Here is a 16,119-nt window from a genome sequence, read left to right as displayed (position 1 = left end):
AAAAAAGAGAAAAATTTTACTTACAGATGCAATTGTAGCATCTTTTTCAGTGAGTTCCTGTTTGTGTCTAGCCATCATCTCTTTGATCTCAAGCTCCTTCATGATTTTCTCTTTTTCCAAATCAGAATATTGCTCTTCAGCAATTGAACGAGCCAGCTGCTCAGAATCTGCTTTGGTCAAGGTGATCTCCAGTTGAGCAGCCAGGGAGTCCCTACATTTTAATGATACATTATTTTAATGTACAATTTTCACTAGGAAGTCAACGTTTTTGTCTAATGCACTTCATCAACAAATTCTTACTTGGAGTATAGTAGGCACTGTTCTAGAAGAGTACATGACTATGAACAAAAGAGACAAGGATCTTATCTTTACCTTTCCTCCTGTAAGTCCTGTTTCTTCTGTTGTAATTCTTTACAAAGTTTGGCCTTTTCTTCACATTCTTCTTTAAGTTCCCTCACTTGTGTTTTATAGAGGGTCTAAATAGCAAAACAGAACAGAAACATGTCATTGCCACCACCATCATCATCATCATCGATTTTATTTCTTCTACATTCAACGTCTATCCGACAAAATGTCAAGCTGGACACATACAAATATGGTCCTGAACACTGAGTAACGTTGGGCCCTTGAGTAGATTAATACTGAATGACTTTTACTGGTAAATCAACCAATTAACTAATAAAAGTTCCACTAATAATTTAGAAGTTAAATTTTCTTTTTCTTTAAGATTTTATTTATTTATTTGACAAACAGAGAAAAAGCACACAGGCAGGGGGAGAGGCAGAGGGAGAGGGAGAAGCAGGCTCCCCAATGAGTAGGGAGTTCCATGCGGGGCTTGATCCCAGAACCCCGAGATCACAACCCAAGCCGAAAGCAGACACTTAACTGACTGAGCCACTCAGGCACCCCTTCAAACTAGATTTTCAACTGGATATCAGACTGAGATTTCTCATTAAACGACAGACTGGCAGAATAAATAAAGAGGCAAAGAAAAATATTACTAATTTAGATAAGAAAATTTTGTTGTCTTAAACATGGGTGACATTACTACTTCATATTTTAAAACTTATCTAAAAAAGTACAAACATTAAAATGACAATTTTATTTCTTTCACCATGAAAATTCTACCTCAAAAGCAATCTTTTTAAAATCAAGTTCACAGGGTATGTGCTTAGAACTATTTTTCTAGCAATGATAATAGATTTCTGTTAAGCTATCAACAGTCATTTATTTGCCCAATTGTTCTTTTGATATGAATTGTGTGGTACAAAACATCTTATCCAAATCCCGGTCTGGTGTATCCTATAAGAATCTATTCTAAAGACAAGAATCATTCTCCTAGTTCTGCAGCAAAAAAATTTTTTAAATTCTACAAATACAATAATTTTCAAATTAACGTATCTGGAACTTACTGAGAAATACTGCTCCGCTTCAAGCTGATCCTGAAGTTCTTTCATTTGCCCATCTGCATCTTGACGTTCTCTGTGGGGACATTAAAGCAAAGGTTCAAATAAGCTACACACATAATAAACCAGCAACTCTTGAAATGTGGCCTAGGGAACCACTGGGCATCCCCGGACCCTTAAAAAAACCCAAGAGGTCAAATTATTTTCATAATACTAATCATCAACGCATTGTTGTTTTGTTTTAATTCTCATTCTCTCACGAGTGCGAATGGACTTTTCTTGAAGTTATATAACATACAATGATTCATCATTCCAATAGCTAATGAATGAAATGTGTTTGTATGCTTTTGTGTTTTAAAATTTTGTTTTAATTTCTAACACAAAAAATATCATTAGATATAACTCACATAAATAAAAGTTTGGCGGCCCCTTGATAATTTTTAAGAGTATAAAGGGGTCCTGAGACCAAACTGATTAAAGCAGTAATACTAAATTACATATTCTCAAATATTCACTGTGATCAGCCATTCTGCCAACCAAGTAGGAGAATTAAGAGAGTATCTGAAAATTGTTTATCTTAAGATGAGTGAAAAAATGACAGGGAGGGGGAGTGCTCATTTTTATGCTTAAATGTCGACATTAATTGCACGGATCCATACGTTTTGTAAAAATTCACTGAGCTCTACATATCATTTGTGTATTTTTTTCTGTATGTGTATTAATCTTCAATAAAGAAAGTTAAATAAAAAATAAGTAAAATAAAAAGCATGCCTAACAATGCATTTAAGAGGTTGGGTTGAAGTAAGTTAAAACTCTATGGTTATTAAAAAAAAACATAAAAATTACAATTATTCCAACTCAAAGCTAAGGGGTGGAAAAGCAAGCTGGAGAACAACACAACATATATGATACACTTAAAAAACAAAAAAAAACCCAAAATCTATAAAAACCTCAACCCTGTACACACTTATACAGGCGTATATAGGAGAAACAAAGAAGAAGGTATGGAAGGATAACTAACAAACTGTTACAGTATGTTCTCTCTAGAAAGATGAGTTATGTTTGCATTCATAAAGGGGAACATGGGGGGGCGTAGGTGACTCAGTCGGTTAGGTATGCAACTCTTGATTTCTGCTCAGGTCATGATCTCAGGGTAGTGGGATTGAGCCCAGTGTCAGGCTCCATGTCAGCTGGGAGATTCTTGAGATTCTCTCTCCCTCTCTCTCTCCCTCTGCCCCTCCCCACCCAATGCCTGCTCTCTTTCTCTCTCTCTCTCTAAAATAAATAAATAAGGGGCACCTGGGTGGCTCAGTCAGTTAAGCATCTGCCTTCAGTTCAGGTCATGATCCCTCCTGGGACAGAGCCCTGTGTTGGGCTTCCTGCTAGGCGGGGAGCCTGCTTCCCTCTCCTTCTACCACTCCCCCTGGTTGTGTTCTTTCACCCTCTCTCTCAAATAAATATTTAAATAAATAAATAGACAAATAAATCCTTTTTAAAAATAAAAAAAATAAAGGGGAGCATATACTGTTTTCTCTTTCTTTTTAAATATAATTCTGAGTATTTTATAGGGAGAAAACATTTGAATACCACTTGCATATTTAAAAATATATAGCAAGAAAGACTCGGATCAAGTGATTTAATCATACTATTTTCAACCTGTGTATTACTTAAGGCTTTTATTCTTATTCTCATTTAACATAATTTGATCATTTTGTTTATTTATTGGTTCTTAAACCTCGATATAAAGGAAGTTATCACTCAATATCACTTGTCTGTGTTTTATCTGTATTTTATTATTAAGGTGTGTACTATTAAAAATGATGATTATTTTTCTGAGTCAAAAATGTGAAAGATGTCAATAATAATATAAAAAAGGTCAATTTTTAAAATGATCTTATCATTACCAGCTAAGTCCACTTGCACCAAACCTCAGTATACTTTTAATATCATGATCTTTGACAAGCTGTTATCATTCATTTATATGTAACTTTAAAAACCTAACATTTATCAGATATTTAAGAAAACTATTTTTCAAAAAAATAACCACATAATACGCACATGGTTACAATTAAATAGTACAGAATAGCACCGAAAATATTACAATGAAAGGTAGCAGTCTCCTTATCCACACTTCTTGACACCCTAATCCTACTCCCCTAGAGGAATTTACTTTGTTTCATTTCTGTGTTTTGTACTTTTGACAGTTACCTTCACATCTCAGCTTATTTCTGAACACAAATTTAAAATATGATTTACCAATTCTCTGCTCCCAAAGTAGGAAGTGAGCTCTCACCATCCCTAACCTCTCCCCAACCCCTATGATATAGTTGTATCACTGGCCTCAGCCACATACCACGCTTCACTTCCTACTGCATCAACCACAAACCACACCCCCCCCACTCCACCCAGTTTGTGATGAGAACTGCAACACGCCCATCCTTTCTCTTGTTTTTGAAATTTCATTGAGAACATGTCTAAATGTGGGTCTTTTCTCATTTATTTTCTGCTGAGTCCTTTCAATCTAAAGACTCCTCTTTCAGCTATGGGAAACTGTGTTCTATTATTTCTTTCGCTTTTTAAAGATTTTATTGACTTATTTGAGAGACAGACAGAGAGAGAGAGAGAGAAAGTGAGCATGAGCAGGGGGAGAGGCAAAGTGAGAAGGAGATGCAGACCCCTCACTGAGCAGGAAGCCCAAGCTGGGGGTCAGTCTCAGGACCCCGAAATCATGACTCGAGGTAAAGGCAGACACTTACCAGACTGAGCCACCCAGATGCCCCTATTATTTCTTTAATATCTTCCTCCACTCGGTTTCTCTAGACTTCTTTGTCTAGAGAACTCCTGAGACAGTCTCTGTGTCTTACCTACTTCTTGTCGTATCTTCCATGTCATTCTCTCTTGTTCTATGTTTGATGAAATTTCTTTGAATCTTTCTTTAAACCACCTTAATAAATGTATATGAGTCGTTATTAACCTTTAACAGCTTTTCCTATTCTGGCTGCCCTTTTTGCATTATGCCAGGTTCTTGTTTAATGGAAGTAGTATCTCCCAGAAGTTTTGATCAATACTAATTATTACCAATTGGCTTTTTTTGGTTTGTGCTTCTTTTGTTAATTTCTCTTCTTTCCTTGATATATTTTTCATCTGGGGATATGCTTCCTTTTTCTTTATCACAGACTTTCTATCACAGACTGCACGCTATCCTCAAATGCCTAGGGATACTTGGTTATTCACGTACAAAGGAGGTGACAGAAATTTTAATCTCTACGCACGTGGAAGGGGTTTTCTAACAGGCAAACTTCAGTTTAGGATGAGAGGCTTAAAAAGTCACATAAGCCAGGGAACCCCTAAAAGGCAAAATGAGAACCCCTTACTAGCAGTTCTAATTATCTGCAAAGGGTATGCCCAATTTCTTTAGCAGGACTGCTTTGTAGGAACCCAAGTAGTGGTAGTGTCTGGCTACAGACATTTCTGCAAAAGGGTTGATAGGAAGAGTCTGATGAGCAGATTCTTCCATTTATAGCATCACATCTTACTCCAGCCCTTCAAGGTACTTGATCTGAATAAGAAACATCTTCTTCTTCACTAATATCCCACTTCATATATCTGGCTGTTGCTTCCTTTGCCCTATACATCATTAGTGAGGTTTCCACTTGACACTACCTCATTTACTAAAGAAACTTCTTGTCTTCCAATACATCATAATTCTTGATATGGATATATGCATTTAAAAAACTCCTTTACTAAAGTTTTACTGGAATCTTGGAAGGAAGAAAAAATATATATGTTGACCATTTTCAAATGCAAGCCTACATAGCACTTCGTATGTAAATTCCCATTGCATGTATATATCATTTTATCCTGGTATTCCAATTGTGTACCCATCTTACTTCTCCCTAAGGAGTAACTTTTTTTTTTTTTTAAGATTTTATTTATTTATTCGACAGAGATAGAGACAGCCAGCGAGAGAGGGAACACAAGCAGGGGGAGTGGGAGAGGAAGAAGCAGGCTCATAGCGGAGGAGCCTGACGTGGGGCTCGATCCCAGAACGCCGGGATCACGCCCTGAGCCGAAGGCAGACGCTTAACCGCTGCGCCACCCAGGCGTCCCACCTAAGGAGTAACTTCTGATAAAATGCTACTAAGATTCTTAAAGGTAGGAAATGTACCTGATTCATCTTTGAATCTCCCACAGTGACTATGAGTGCCTTACACATTACAGGTAAGCATTCATTCATGCAACATTTGAGAATACATTATGTGTAAGACATTAATCAGGGGTTGGAGAGAACAAAACATAAAAAGAGATGATTGCCATTCAGTGAACTTATAATGTGCTAGGTGGTTAAGACTAAAAATGTGAGTTCTTTGGGGGAAAAAGTTTAGGAACTGAGGGATTAAGAAACAACAGACCCATGTATACTTACAAAGAAAACAAGGGTCGTGTATACTAAGTTCTATAAATTTTGTATAAACAAAATGTAATTAGCACAAGAGAGGAAACACAATCTAGATGTTCAATCAGCTCTTACATTCATATAACCACTATGGTTAGAACAGATACAATGGATACTAGAGATACTATGGAGAGTATCTTTTTAGTCAAGTTGTTTGAAGGCTTGCACTCTTAACCAAAACTGGGCCAAAGAATTCCATCCCAGTAATTTAGGGTACTTTCTGAAACTGGGGTCCAGAAAAGTCAAATCAGAGTCTCTCCAAATAAATAAAGCTATAAGACCTATCTCTAGAGCTTGTCCTTGAAAGACCAAGTTTTCTACTAAATGGAAAAGGCTAGGTCTAAAATGAGAGAGACTAAAGCTTATATAGGGGAGGAAAAAAACCAAAGATGAAGATACTTAAATATTGTTCAAGTTTCTAGTTCTAATTTTCAAAAGTTGAAATCTCATCAAGTTTAAGAGTCTAGGCTTACCCAGGCAGATAAGCAATAAGAACAGATTCTTTTAACCATCTTTTCCTAGATAGTGTCAATATATGAATGCTTGACCATCCTTTCCTAAGTAGTGTCAATCTTACTGACCTGTCTCAGGTCTGTAAAAAGCAAGCAATTAGCAATGATGATAAGAAGAGAGGAACAGTCGTAGTAGTATAGTAGTGGTTTTTTTTGTTTGGTTTTTTTTTTTAGATTTTATTTACTTGTCAGAGAGAGAGAGAGAGTGCGCGCGTGCACAAGCAGGGAGAGTGGCAGGCAGAGGGAGAAGCAGGCTCCCCGCTGAGCAGGGTGCCCGATGCAGCACTCGATCCCAGGACCCTGGGATCATGACCTAAGCTGCAGGCAGATGCTTAACCGACTGAGCCACCGAGGCATCCCTGTAGTACAGCAGTATTAACAGTAATAGTTGTAGTAGTAATGGCCCCTACCGCTTATTGTGTGCTAGATGCTGTAAATATATCACTGTTATTCTTACAGAATGCCTAACAAGGAAGCTCTTATTGCCCCTTTTTGTAGGTTTTATGATAAAAGGCTCAAAGAGGACCCCTGGATGGCTCAGTCGGTTAAGTGTGAATCTCGATTTTAGCTCAGGTTATGATCTCAGGGTCCTGGGACTGAGTCCCACATTGGCCTCTACACGTAGTGGGGAGTCTGCTTGAAGATTCTCTCCCTTTGCCCCCACCCTGCTCACACTCTCTCACTCTCTCTCTAAAATAAATAAATCTTTTTTAAAAAAAGGCTCAGAGAGGTTAAATATTTTGCCTGATGTTGGTCAGCTAGTTAAGTAATAGGACTGGAATTCATACCTCAATCTGTATCCAAAACCTATGTTCTTTCCAAATAACTGGGATCCAATATGACCTTTGATCATGATTCGGAAGAAGTAATTATACTACTAATGAACGAATGGGACAAACTTTAATGGTATATTTACTGTACACCTTAAAGGATTTCAATGCTATGTTTTCTATTTTCTAAGCAAATTAAATAGAATACTAAAGTGTATCATAAAAAATGATTTAAAAATTTATACAATGTTTGCTTAATAATCAAACATGTCCAAGTCCCAAAAACAGACAGAACAAACAAAAAGCACATGGACAATAAGCGTGAAGAACAGTCCTGAGAAGGAATCTTAAGAGCATGAAGTGAAAATCCCAGTTTCTTCTATGCCAACAGCAACAGTCTATCATTCTATCATAATAAGGTAGAAGTAGTAAAAAAATCATTGGCGAAGCAAATATAATCTTGAAGGACAAAAGCGGCACTCAACACATTACTTATACAGAAAAAAAGAGCAAATGTGGTCGAGACTATGACATGATCAAAAGAAAATCCCCAGGTAAATCAAAATTAAGATAATTTACATGTGGATAGTTGTACATATTAATAAAACTTTGTCTCAAACAATTTACTTACTTTCGAAGTTCAGCATTCTGCTTTTCCAAGCTCATTTTCATTTCCATGAGATGATTATTCTCTTGTTTTAACTGCTTTTCTGACATTTTTAGTGTGTTAACTTGCTGTGTTTGCATCTTCAAGTCATTTTGTGTAAGGCAGCGCTTCTGAGTTTCCTGCTCTATTTTTAATGTCAAATTTCTAACCTAAAAAATAAATCGTCTACTTGGTAAAATGTAAGTAATGATTTGATCTTTCTTATCAATGAAGCCTGCAGCAAATATGATCATACAAAACAGACTTTTGCTCTTAGGCAGTTCATTCATTTCATGGTAAAATATTTTTTGTATTTCTGATGTCCTATTTTTTAAATAAAATATGGTCTTTAAGGTGAAAATAACTTAAAAATTTTAAATTATGATTCATCATTTAGCATATCAGCCAAATTCGGTAAAATTAAAGGTTGCAGAATATTATTTTATAAGAAAAAATTTTAAATTATGAAACCATCATTACACATCATTACAGATAAACCTAAGTTGACTATGAATTTATTACATAATTTATTATTACTTATTAGTACACTTCATACTCACATCCTCATTTAGCACATCTTTCTGCTTAAGGAGTTCATTTATTTTCTGCTGTGACTGTTTGAGGTCACAGTCAAATATAGAGCATCTCTTCTCAGCTTCCAGCAATAGGTTCTCCACTTTCTGCTTTAACGTCCTTTCCTCTGAGAGCTTTTTCTCCATTTCTATTGCCAAAAAAATGTATACAATCATGAATTCACAAACAAAAGCACATCAAATACATGACACAGTGCTATAAAAATTATAGTAAATGATGATAGCTTAAAAACTTTTTTTAAATTTCCAATTTAATATTTTCATCATTCTTCTTAATGAGTTTTAAACGTCAACAGTTTCATGCCTGGAAATCAGGCATTTATTTCATTTGCAATGTGGAAAAATCCACTATACTGCAATATTCTATCCATTCCAATGGAAGTAAAATAATTCTGCCTTCACTAAAAGAGCCTTACATCTTTTTAATAAAAATTTATTTTATTTTCCTGCTACTCTGTGCCTCTTGGTGTTACTCTTCTTACCCTAAAACATTCCAGGTAGATTTTTTTATGATGTCTATAGCTCTTTCCATATTAGCATATTACTATGCAGAGGATGACAATTATATCTTGGGGAAATGGTAAAGGACAAGACTCTGGGAACAAACTTCTTGAGGTTAAACCCTAACTGTGATGTGTCCTAATTATTTGCCTGGACAAGTTAATTAACCTCTCTGAGGCTCAATTTCCTCATCTCTAGAATGGTGATAACAGTACCTATCCTCCCTCACAGGGATGTTATGAAGATTCTGAGTTAATATTTGTGTGGCACTTAAACGTTGCCTGGCATATGACAAGCATTTGATAAGTGCTCACTATTCAAGGAGAATATTTAATGAAAATGTTCACAGTGTTATTTTAAAAGAAAAAATGCAAAACAGTACAAAAAATTCAGAAAATATACAAAATATCCTCCTGATTAGTAAGACTGTGGTTACTCTTTAGTTCTTTATACTTCCTTATATTTTCTAAATGATTTGTAATAAACTTTTAATTTGTTTTATTAATCAGCAAAGGCTTTTAAAAGCCTTTTTATTTTTTTTTAAAGATTTTATTTATTTATTTGAGAGAGAGAGAGAGAGCATGAGCAGGGGGAGGGGCAGAGGGAGAAGTAGACTCCCTGCTGAGCAGGGAGCCAGATGCAGCTCCTCCCAGGATCCTGGGATCATGATCTGAGCTGAAGGCAGACACTTAACCAACCGAGCCACCCAGGCACCCCTTAAAAGCCTTTTTAAATCCTGAATTGAAGGGCAGGCAAAGTCTATGTCTAAGCAAGTGATTTCATTATTAAATGCCAGTTATTACCATTAAAGGATTACCTTCTGATGTACTGATTAGAAAATCTGTTCAAATTCAATTGGGCTCCTCTGCTCTTTCATACCTGATGTTTGATATCTGATTATCATTTATTACAGTTATATAAGTTTTATAAACCTATGAATTTTCAGTTTTTAATGAACTGTCTACAAAAGTGTGGAAAAAAATGAAACTATTTTTCACATTCTACTAATAACAGCAACTATTTCTAAGTACTTTTCCCCTATCATTGTACTTGGTTTTCACAACAACCTAATACTCTGTCTCTTTAGAGGAAACAGTGCACCAAAAAAAAAGGGGGGGGGGTAAGTAACTATGGACAAGGTCATATAACCAGTAATTCATTAGAAAGCCATATTCTTAATTAAAGGAAACTGTGACATGCAGCAGAAAGACCAAAGGCTTTTAGACCCGGACATGGACAGATGTACTCATTTAAAAAAAAACAATCACCCTAATGTGGGCACAGAGAATAGAAAGGGGCACAAGTGAACTTACTGAGGTGATGAAAACACAGATTCTACAACTTGTTTTGAATGGTGATAACATGTATGTATTACAATGTGAAAAGTGCCTGCATTTTATTGCACGTAAATTATACCTCAAAAGAAATTCAACTCTACCTTCTAAGTCACTGACAGGGAGACATGGCCCACTAACTTCCTCTCTTGTAATTAGATTTTTCTAACTAAAGTACTCATTTAATCTCTTAACATCCTTAATTAGTGCCTTAAACTAAACTGATTTTAACCAAAAAATCTCCAGTTTTAATTACATTCAACAACTGAAAATCTATTTTTTTGCTAAGTTACTTATAAATGTTATGCTTCAGTATGAAATAAAATTTCTGCTTAAGAGTTCTATAAATCTTTCACAAGAGTATTTTATTAGTTTCCCTTGGAACTTCAAATCCATCATAATTATAAATAGTCAGTTAGGAAAACAAGAAATTATCCTAATATAATTCCAAGATACATGCTGGTTTGTGGAAAAGTTAACTCTGTTATCTTACCCTATATTCCTTTGTAGTGGATGACTTTGACCAAATCTAGCTAGTATCTTCATCATGCCCGAGTTCAAAATATTCAATGAGCTTATATTCTAGTTAGGTCAGCTACTATTTTTAAAACATTTATCTTGCATAAACTGGCAACAATTTTATTATACAAACTGGTGAAATGTCAAACTAAATATTACAAGAAGAGGAAATCCTCCAAATCTGAATAGATATATCTAGAACTTCATGCTCTGTATGCCTGTTACTACTGATACCCCTGAAATATTAATTTCTCTCTGATCCTTAAATTTGGTTGAGTAATTTGTGTTTGGGCCTTACTATCTCTTAGAAATGATTGTTGCCATAAAGGAAAAAAGTGATATGCATATAAAGCTTTCCTAATGTTTTTTTTCTCTCCAGTTCCCACTATTTGACAATAAAATATAAAAAAAATATTTTTCAAAATCAAAGAGTTGACTACAGAATCAATTCTTAGTACAATGTGTGGGAAAACTGTCTTAGAAAAAAGCATACCTTTCATGGCTTCTGATTTCGCTTCTTCAATGGATTCATAAATCTTATTTTTATCTGCCAGCCGTGCTTTTGTAGCCTTATGCTCAGCTTCTTCTTGTTCTAAGCTCTGCTGTATAACTTTCAGTTGGTACGTCATATCTATTTCCATGTTGTTCTTTTCCTATTAAAGATTTAAAATAGCAACTATCAACAAAAAGACTGGCTCACAATTTCAATAACTTATAAAATTGTTTTTTATAGGCTAAGAATGTTCAATACCTTTCTTCCCCTCTTCACTGGAACTTCTTATAAAAGTGATCCATGGAATCCACCTCCCATGGCACCCATGTCCCATCCCCCCACTCTACTGTTTAGAGATCTCCACTGAGAGCCTTTAACCTCAACAGAGTAACCAATATTCTCAACATTAGATTTGATACTTTTCAGTCTTTACCTCATTTAGACTCACTGTTGCCCTTGAAACTATTTCCTTGACATACCTGACACTGAATTCCCTTGGCTCCCCGCTTCCTGTTCTCATCTTTTCTGTCACTTATGAAATTTTTCCCCAGCTGCTCCATGAATGCTGGTGTTCTCTGGAGGTAGTGTTCTTCAGCCACAAAGCTTCTCCCTTTCCTATATCATTATTTCTCACTTTTAAAACACATCTAATATTTCCCTTTGCTGTATCTAAAGATAATTTTTAGGATCCTCTTCCATTTTACCCTCTTATATTCCACATAGGAGACTTGTTTTAAATTGGGAATCTTTAATAATAGATGTCAATTTTCTATATATCCTCAAAAAGATTTTCTAATTCTTTGTTCTCTATAGTTTGTATCATAAATGTAGATACTTCTTTTGTTTTTCAAATAAATCTTTAATACTGAAAATGATTTTTTTCAATCCACCAAGAGAGTAATCTACTCTGCCCTGAGAAACCACTGCTCTAAACAATCTCTTCCCAGGGGCACCTGGGTGGCTCAGTCGGTTAAGCGTCTGCCTTTGGCTCAGGTCATGGTCCCAGGGTCCTGGGATCAAGCCCCACATGGAGCTCCTTGCTCAGCAGGGAGCCTGCTTCTCCCTCTCCCTCTGCTGCTTGCCCTGCTTGTGCTCTCTCGCTCTCTCTCTCTCTGTCAAATAAAGAAATGGGTAAAACCTTCAAAAAAAAAAAAAAAGGACCACATAAAAATAAAAAAGCAATCTCTTCCCAGATAGGTTCTCTTATTCACAGGGCTTCAGCTACTTCTGTACCAATGACTCTCAAATATTTCTAGCTTTAACGAACACAGATTATTGCTTCGTAAACATCCTAATTTGGCTGACTCACAGGCACCTCAAGCTTAGAACTAAAATGGATTTGTCATTGTCTCTTCTAAAAGAGCTGTTTCCCCTTTTTTTTTTTAATTAGTGGTACCATTATATATCTTGTCACAAAGTAGGAACCTAGAACTCATCCTTACATACCACACACACGCATAATCTAATCAATCACTAAGTGCTGCCAAATATTCTTGCTCCAAATATTTCTCAGATTCATCCTTATTTTCCATCCTTTTAATCACTGTACAAGTTAATTCTCCATTATCTGAATTACTGAAAAAGCCTCTGACTAGTCTCTCTACCACTTATCCTGTCCTTCTCAAATTTATTCTCCACACGGTTAACAATGATCTATCTTAAAGGTACCTCTAGTAAAAGCATCCAATTTAAAGTCCTTCAGTGGCTAGTCCATTAGCTAGAGAAACTAAGTTTAAGAAAGTATTCAAAATCTTCCATGATCTAGCTCATGCCTGGTTCTTTCTGGTCACTGAATTCCTCACTTAACATTAGGACCCTATCACCATCTTTAGGCCAACTTTGGTCTGATGTCTATTTTTGTAAAATTTCACTGGAATGTAGCCACACCCATTCCTTTATGTAATGCAGCAGAGCTGAGTTGCAACAGAGACCATATGGCCTTCAAAGGCTGAAATATTTATTGCCTCGCCCTTAAAAGACTAAAATTTCTTGACCCCCGCTCTGTACTCCAGAAATATTGAGCCGTTTGCATTAAATAAACCAACTATGCTGTTTCTATTTTCCATCCTCTGTACCTTTGCTCATGCCATCTTCCCAACTCAGAATGTGCCTTTACCCTGCCAACCAATCCTGCCCTGTCAGACGGGGGCTTTATTCTGTGCATCCAATATACCCTGTCCATTCTTCTAGCATTCTATTTACCATGCTGCATTAGAATTATCTGTGTACCTTATTACTACTTTAGAAACTACTCATTAGATTGTGAGACTTTTTAAAAAAATTTTTTTAAGTAGGCCCCACACCTACCTGTTAAGTGAACAAAAATACCACATTCACAGCACAGAGTCTAGAAATTATCCCTGACTTATAGTATTTTTAAAGAAAAACTTTTAAATGCCAAAAGCCATAACTTTCTATCATTTTTAAGATATGTCAAAATTTGAGTTTTCCTTGGATCCCTAGGGAGAAACATCCACTGAAAGCATACTAATTTCTCTTATTTTATTTTTTTAAAAGATTTTATTTGAGAGAGAGAACACACAAGCAGGGGCAGAGAGAAAGGGAGAGGGAAAAGCAGACTCCCCCGCTGAACAGGGAGCCCGATGTGGGGCTTGACACTGGAATCATGACATGAGCCGAAGGCAGCCACTTAACCAACTGAGCCACCCAGGTGGCTCTGATTTCCCTTATTTTAGAATAAGTTTTCCAATCTGAAATGCTATGGTCATTTTCTTAAAAGATATAACGCTGAACGTGTTTTACCTTTTCCAAATCGGCAAGTCTCTCCTGTAGTTGTCTCTTCTCCATCTCTGCTTTTGCCAATAAGACTTTGCCATTCTTTAAATCTTCTTCTAGGCCAGATATTCTACCTAAAATTGCAATATTTTAAAAACAATATGCCCACAAAGTATATACATATTAAATTAAGAGTAAAAAATTTTAGAAGTCACCTCATAGTTTGGAGCTGTTATTTGTGAGCAGTTTTATAACTGTTGGTAGAGTGCCTTATAGTGAAGTCAGCTGGAATCCAAACCACCACCCTGAGACGTGGTCTGACAACTTAAAATATTTCACACTATTTTTAAGTTAACCTTCTATTCATAAAAGTTTGTATCAATGCATTTCCAACACCCTAAATAGATCTATTACACTGAAAAGGTAATATATTCAGAAATGTGCTACTCCCAACACATTATCCATCATCTAAAGTTATTTCCAAAATACAAATCATCAAGATGAATTCAAGTGTAATCTCTACTTTAATACCTTGTAAGTCATTAATTATCTCGGATCCATGGGTTCGGTCTCTCCTTTCAGATTCTAGAACTGACTGAAGATTGATAAATTCCTTTTCAAGTTTTAACTTGGCAGTCTCCAGCAGGCAATTTTTATCTTGAAGATCTCTATTGTTAGATTCCAGCTGCTGAATCTGTTTTGAACTTTCTGCTTGGGTTTTTCTTAACCGGGCTGCAGTATCAGATTCTGTTCTCAGCAAAGCATTGGTTTCATCCAGCTGTCATTCCATTTAAAATCAAACAAACAACAACAAACACAGGCATATATTAAGAAAATACTTCCATTTAGTACCCCATTACAAACTATTTAAAATAAGAAAAAAACCTAAAAATATTTTCCTTATGATTTCCCTTTAAAATCAGAGGCAAAGAAGGTCTTTTTGTAACACCGCCAACTAAAAGTAGTATTAATAAGTCATCATTAAGATAATTCAATATCCTTACTACAACTGAGATCAACCTACTTGTCTCTGGAGCTGATTCACTTTCTCAGTGGATATCTGAGAGTTCTGATTTCTTTTTTTCAAATCTTCAAGTTGATCCTTTAAACTGTTAACTATGATAAAAAGCATTTCAGTGACAAGCTTCAACACAACACACATACATACATACTTAATTTTTGGTAAGTATTTAATATTCTACACCACAAACCATCATTTTCCAAATTTCGTTTCTTGTCTGCTTCGTGATCAGCTTTCCGCTGATATTCTGCATTTTTGTGCTGAAGAAGTGCCTTTTCTCTTTCTAATTGTCTTAATGCTGATTCCACATTTTTCCTTAAAGTAATCTGAAATAATGCTTAAAGTTATTACCAAAGCAAAGTATGCATAAAAATCAAAGAAAACAATACTTCAGTATTTCAAAGCAGATAAAAGACACCTTTAAAAATAAGCTGTAACTGCTGTTTTGTTAAAACTCACAATAATGTTTTCCATTATTTTCAAAATAGCACACCTCTCTTAAATTATCAAAACCACAGTGTTCATTGTTTCTACTGAAAGTCAAACTTTCTGAAACATTCCATTACCACTGAAAACTATCTTCACTTGATATAAACTATGGATCTAAAATGTTATGAACAGAAATTTAAAAGAAGAAACAATGGTTTTCTGTTGTTAAGCCAAGTAATTAATACAAATGCAATTTTTTTTTACTTGCAATATCTACACATACTAAATTAACGAGTTTGCAAAAACATAACAAAATGAAGTCTATCATCACGGTTATCCTGTAATTTTTAGTCCTGTTCACCAAAGCTAGAAGGTAGGTCTTACTATGTATCAAGATATGTATTAATACAGTTCTAAGAGAACTCCTTAGGTAAGTGAGGCATCAAAACTTTTAGTGAACAAAAATGTTAATAAAAGCACAGCAACTTTACCTCTTCTTCTAGTTCCTTTGCTACTTTCTCAAGGCGAGTATTAACAGATCTAAAGAATTTCAAAAGAAACAGTAAGTAAAATCTCTAATTAACAATAAAAACATCTACTTACTATAAATTTGAAAATAATCAAATAATTAAATTACTTCATAACTCTTCATTTTTAGTAACATGTTTAAACTTAAACTTTAAAATACAACATTTAACTATCC

At 35.3% G+C, this 16,119-nt stretch overlaps 1 protein-coding gene across 1 annotated transcript in view; it reads right to left on the bottom strand.

The window, feature by feature from the left end:
* Window positions 1–16,119, bottom strand: part of ROCK2 (Rho associated coiled-coil containing protein kinase 2) — a 133,839-nt gene that overhangs the window by 19,878 nt on the left and 97,842 nt on the right. The window contains exons 13-23 of the mRNA XM_045776013.2: window positions 15,908–15,956; window positions 15,178–15,313; window positions 14,991–15,082; window positions 14,498–14,744; window positions 13,994–14,100; window positions 11,231–11,390; window positions 8,351–8,511; window positions 7,776–7,960; window positions 1,413–1,482; window positions 373–476; window positions 25–211 (exon numbers count right to left, since the gene is read on the bottom strand). Of these exons, the coding sequence (XP_045631969.2) occupies window positions 25–211; window positions 373–476; window positions 1,413–1,482; window positions 7,776–7,960; window positions 8,351–8,511; window positions 11,231–11,390; window positions 13,994–14,100; window positions 14,498–14,744; window positions 14,991–15,082; window positions 15,178–15,313; window positions 15,908–15,956 (1,498 nt within the window). The remainder of the gene's footprint in view (window positions 1–24; window positions 212–372; window positions 477–1,412; window positions 1,483–7,775; window positions 7,961–8,350; window positions 8,512–11,230; window positions 11,391–13,993; window positions 14,101–14,497; window positions 14,745–14,990; window positions 15,083–15,177; window positions 15,314–15,907; window positions 15,957–16,119) is intronic.

The sequence above is a fragment of the Ursus americanus genome, chromosome 7 (genome assembly GCF_024610735.1).
Source record: "Ursus americanus isolate L20-20 chromosome 7, mUrsAme1.1.p, whole genome shotgun sequence".
Classification (NCBI taxonomy): Eukaryota; Metazoa; Chordata; class Mammalia; order Carnivora; family Ursidae; genus Ursus; species Ursus americanus.
Note: the sequence above shows the minus strand (reverse complement) of the source record. Positions and strands in the feature narration are given on the sequence as shown.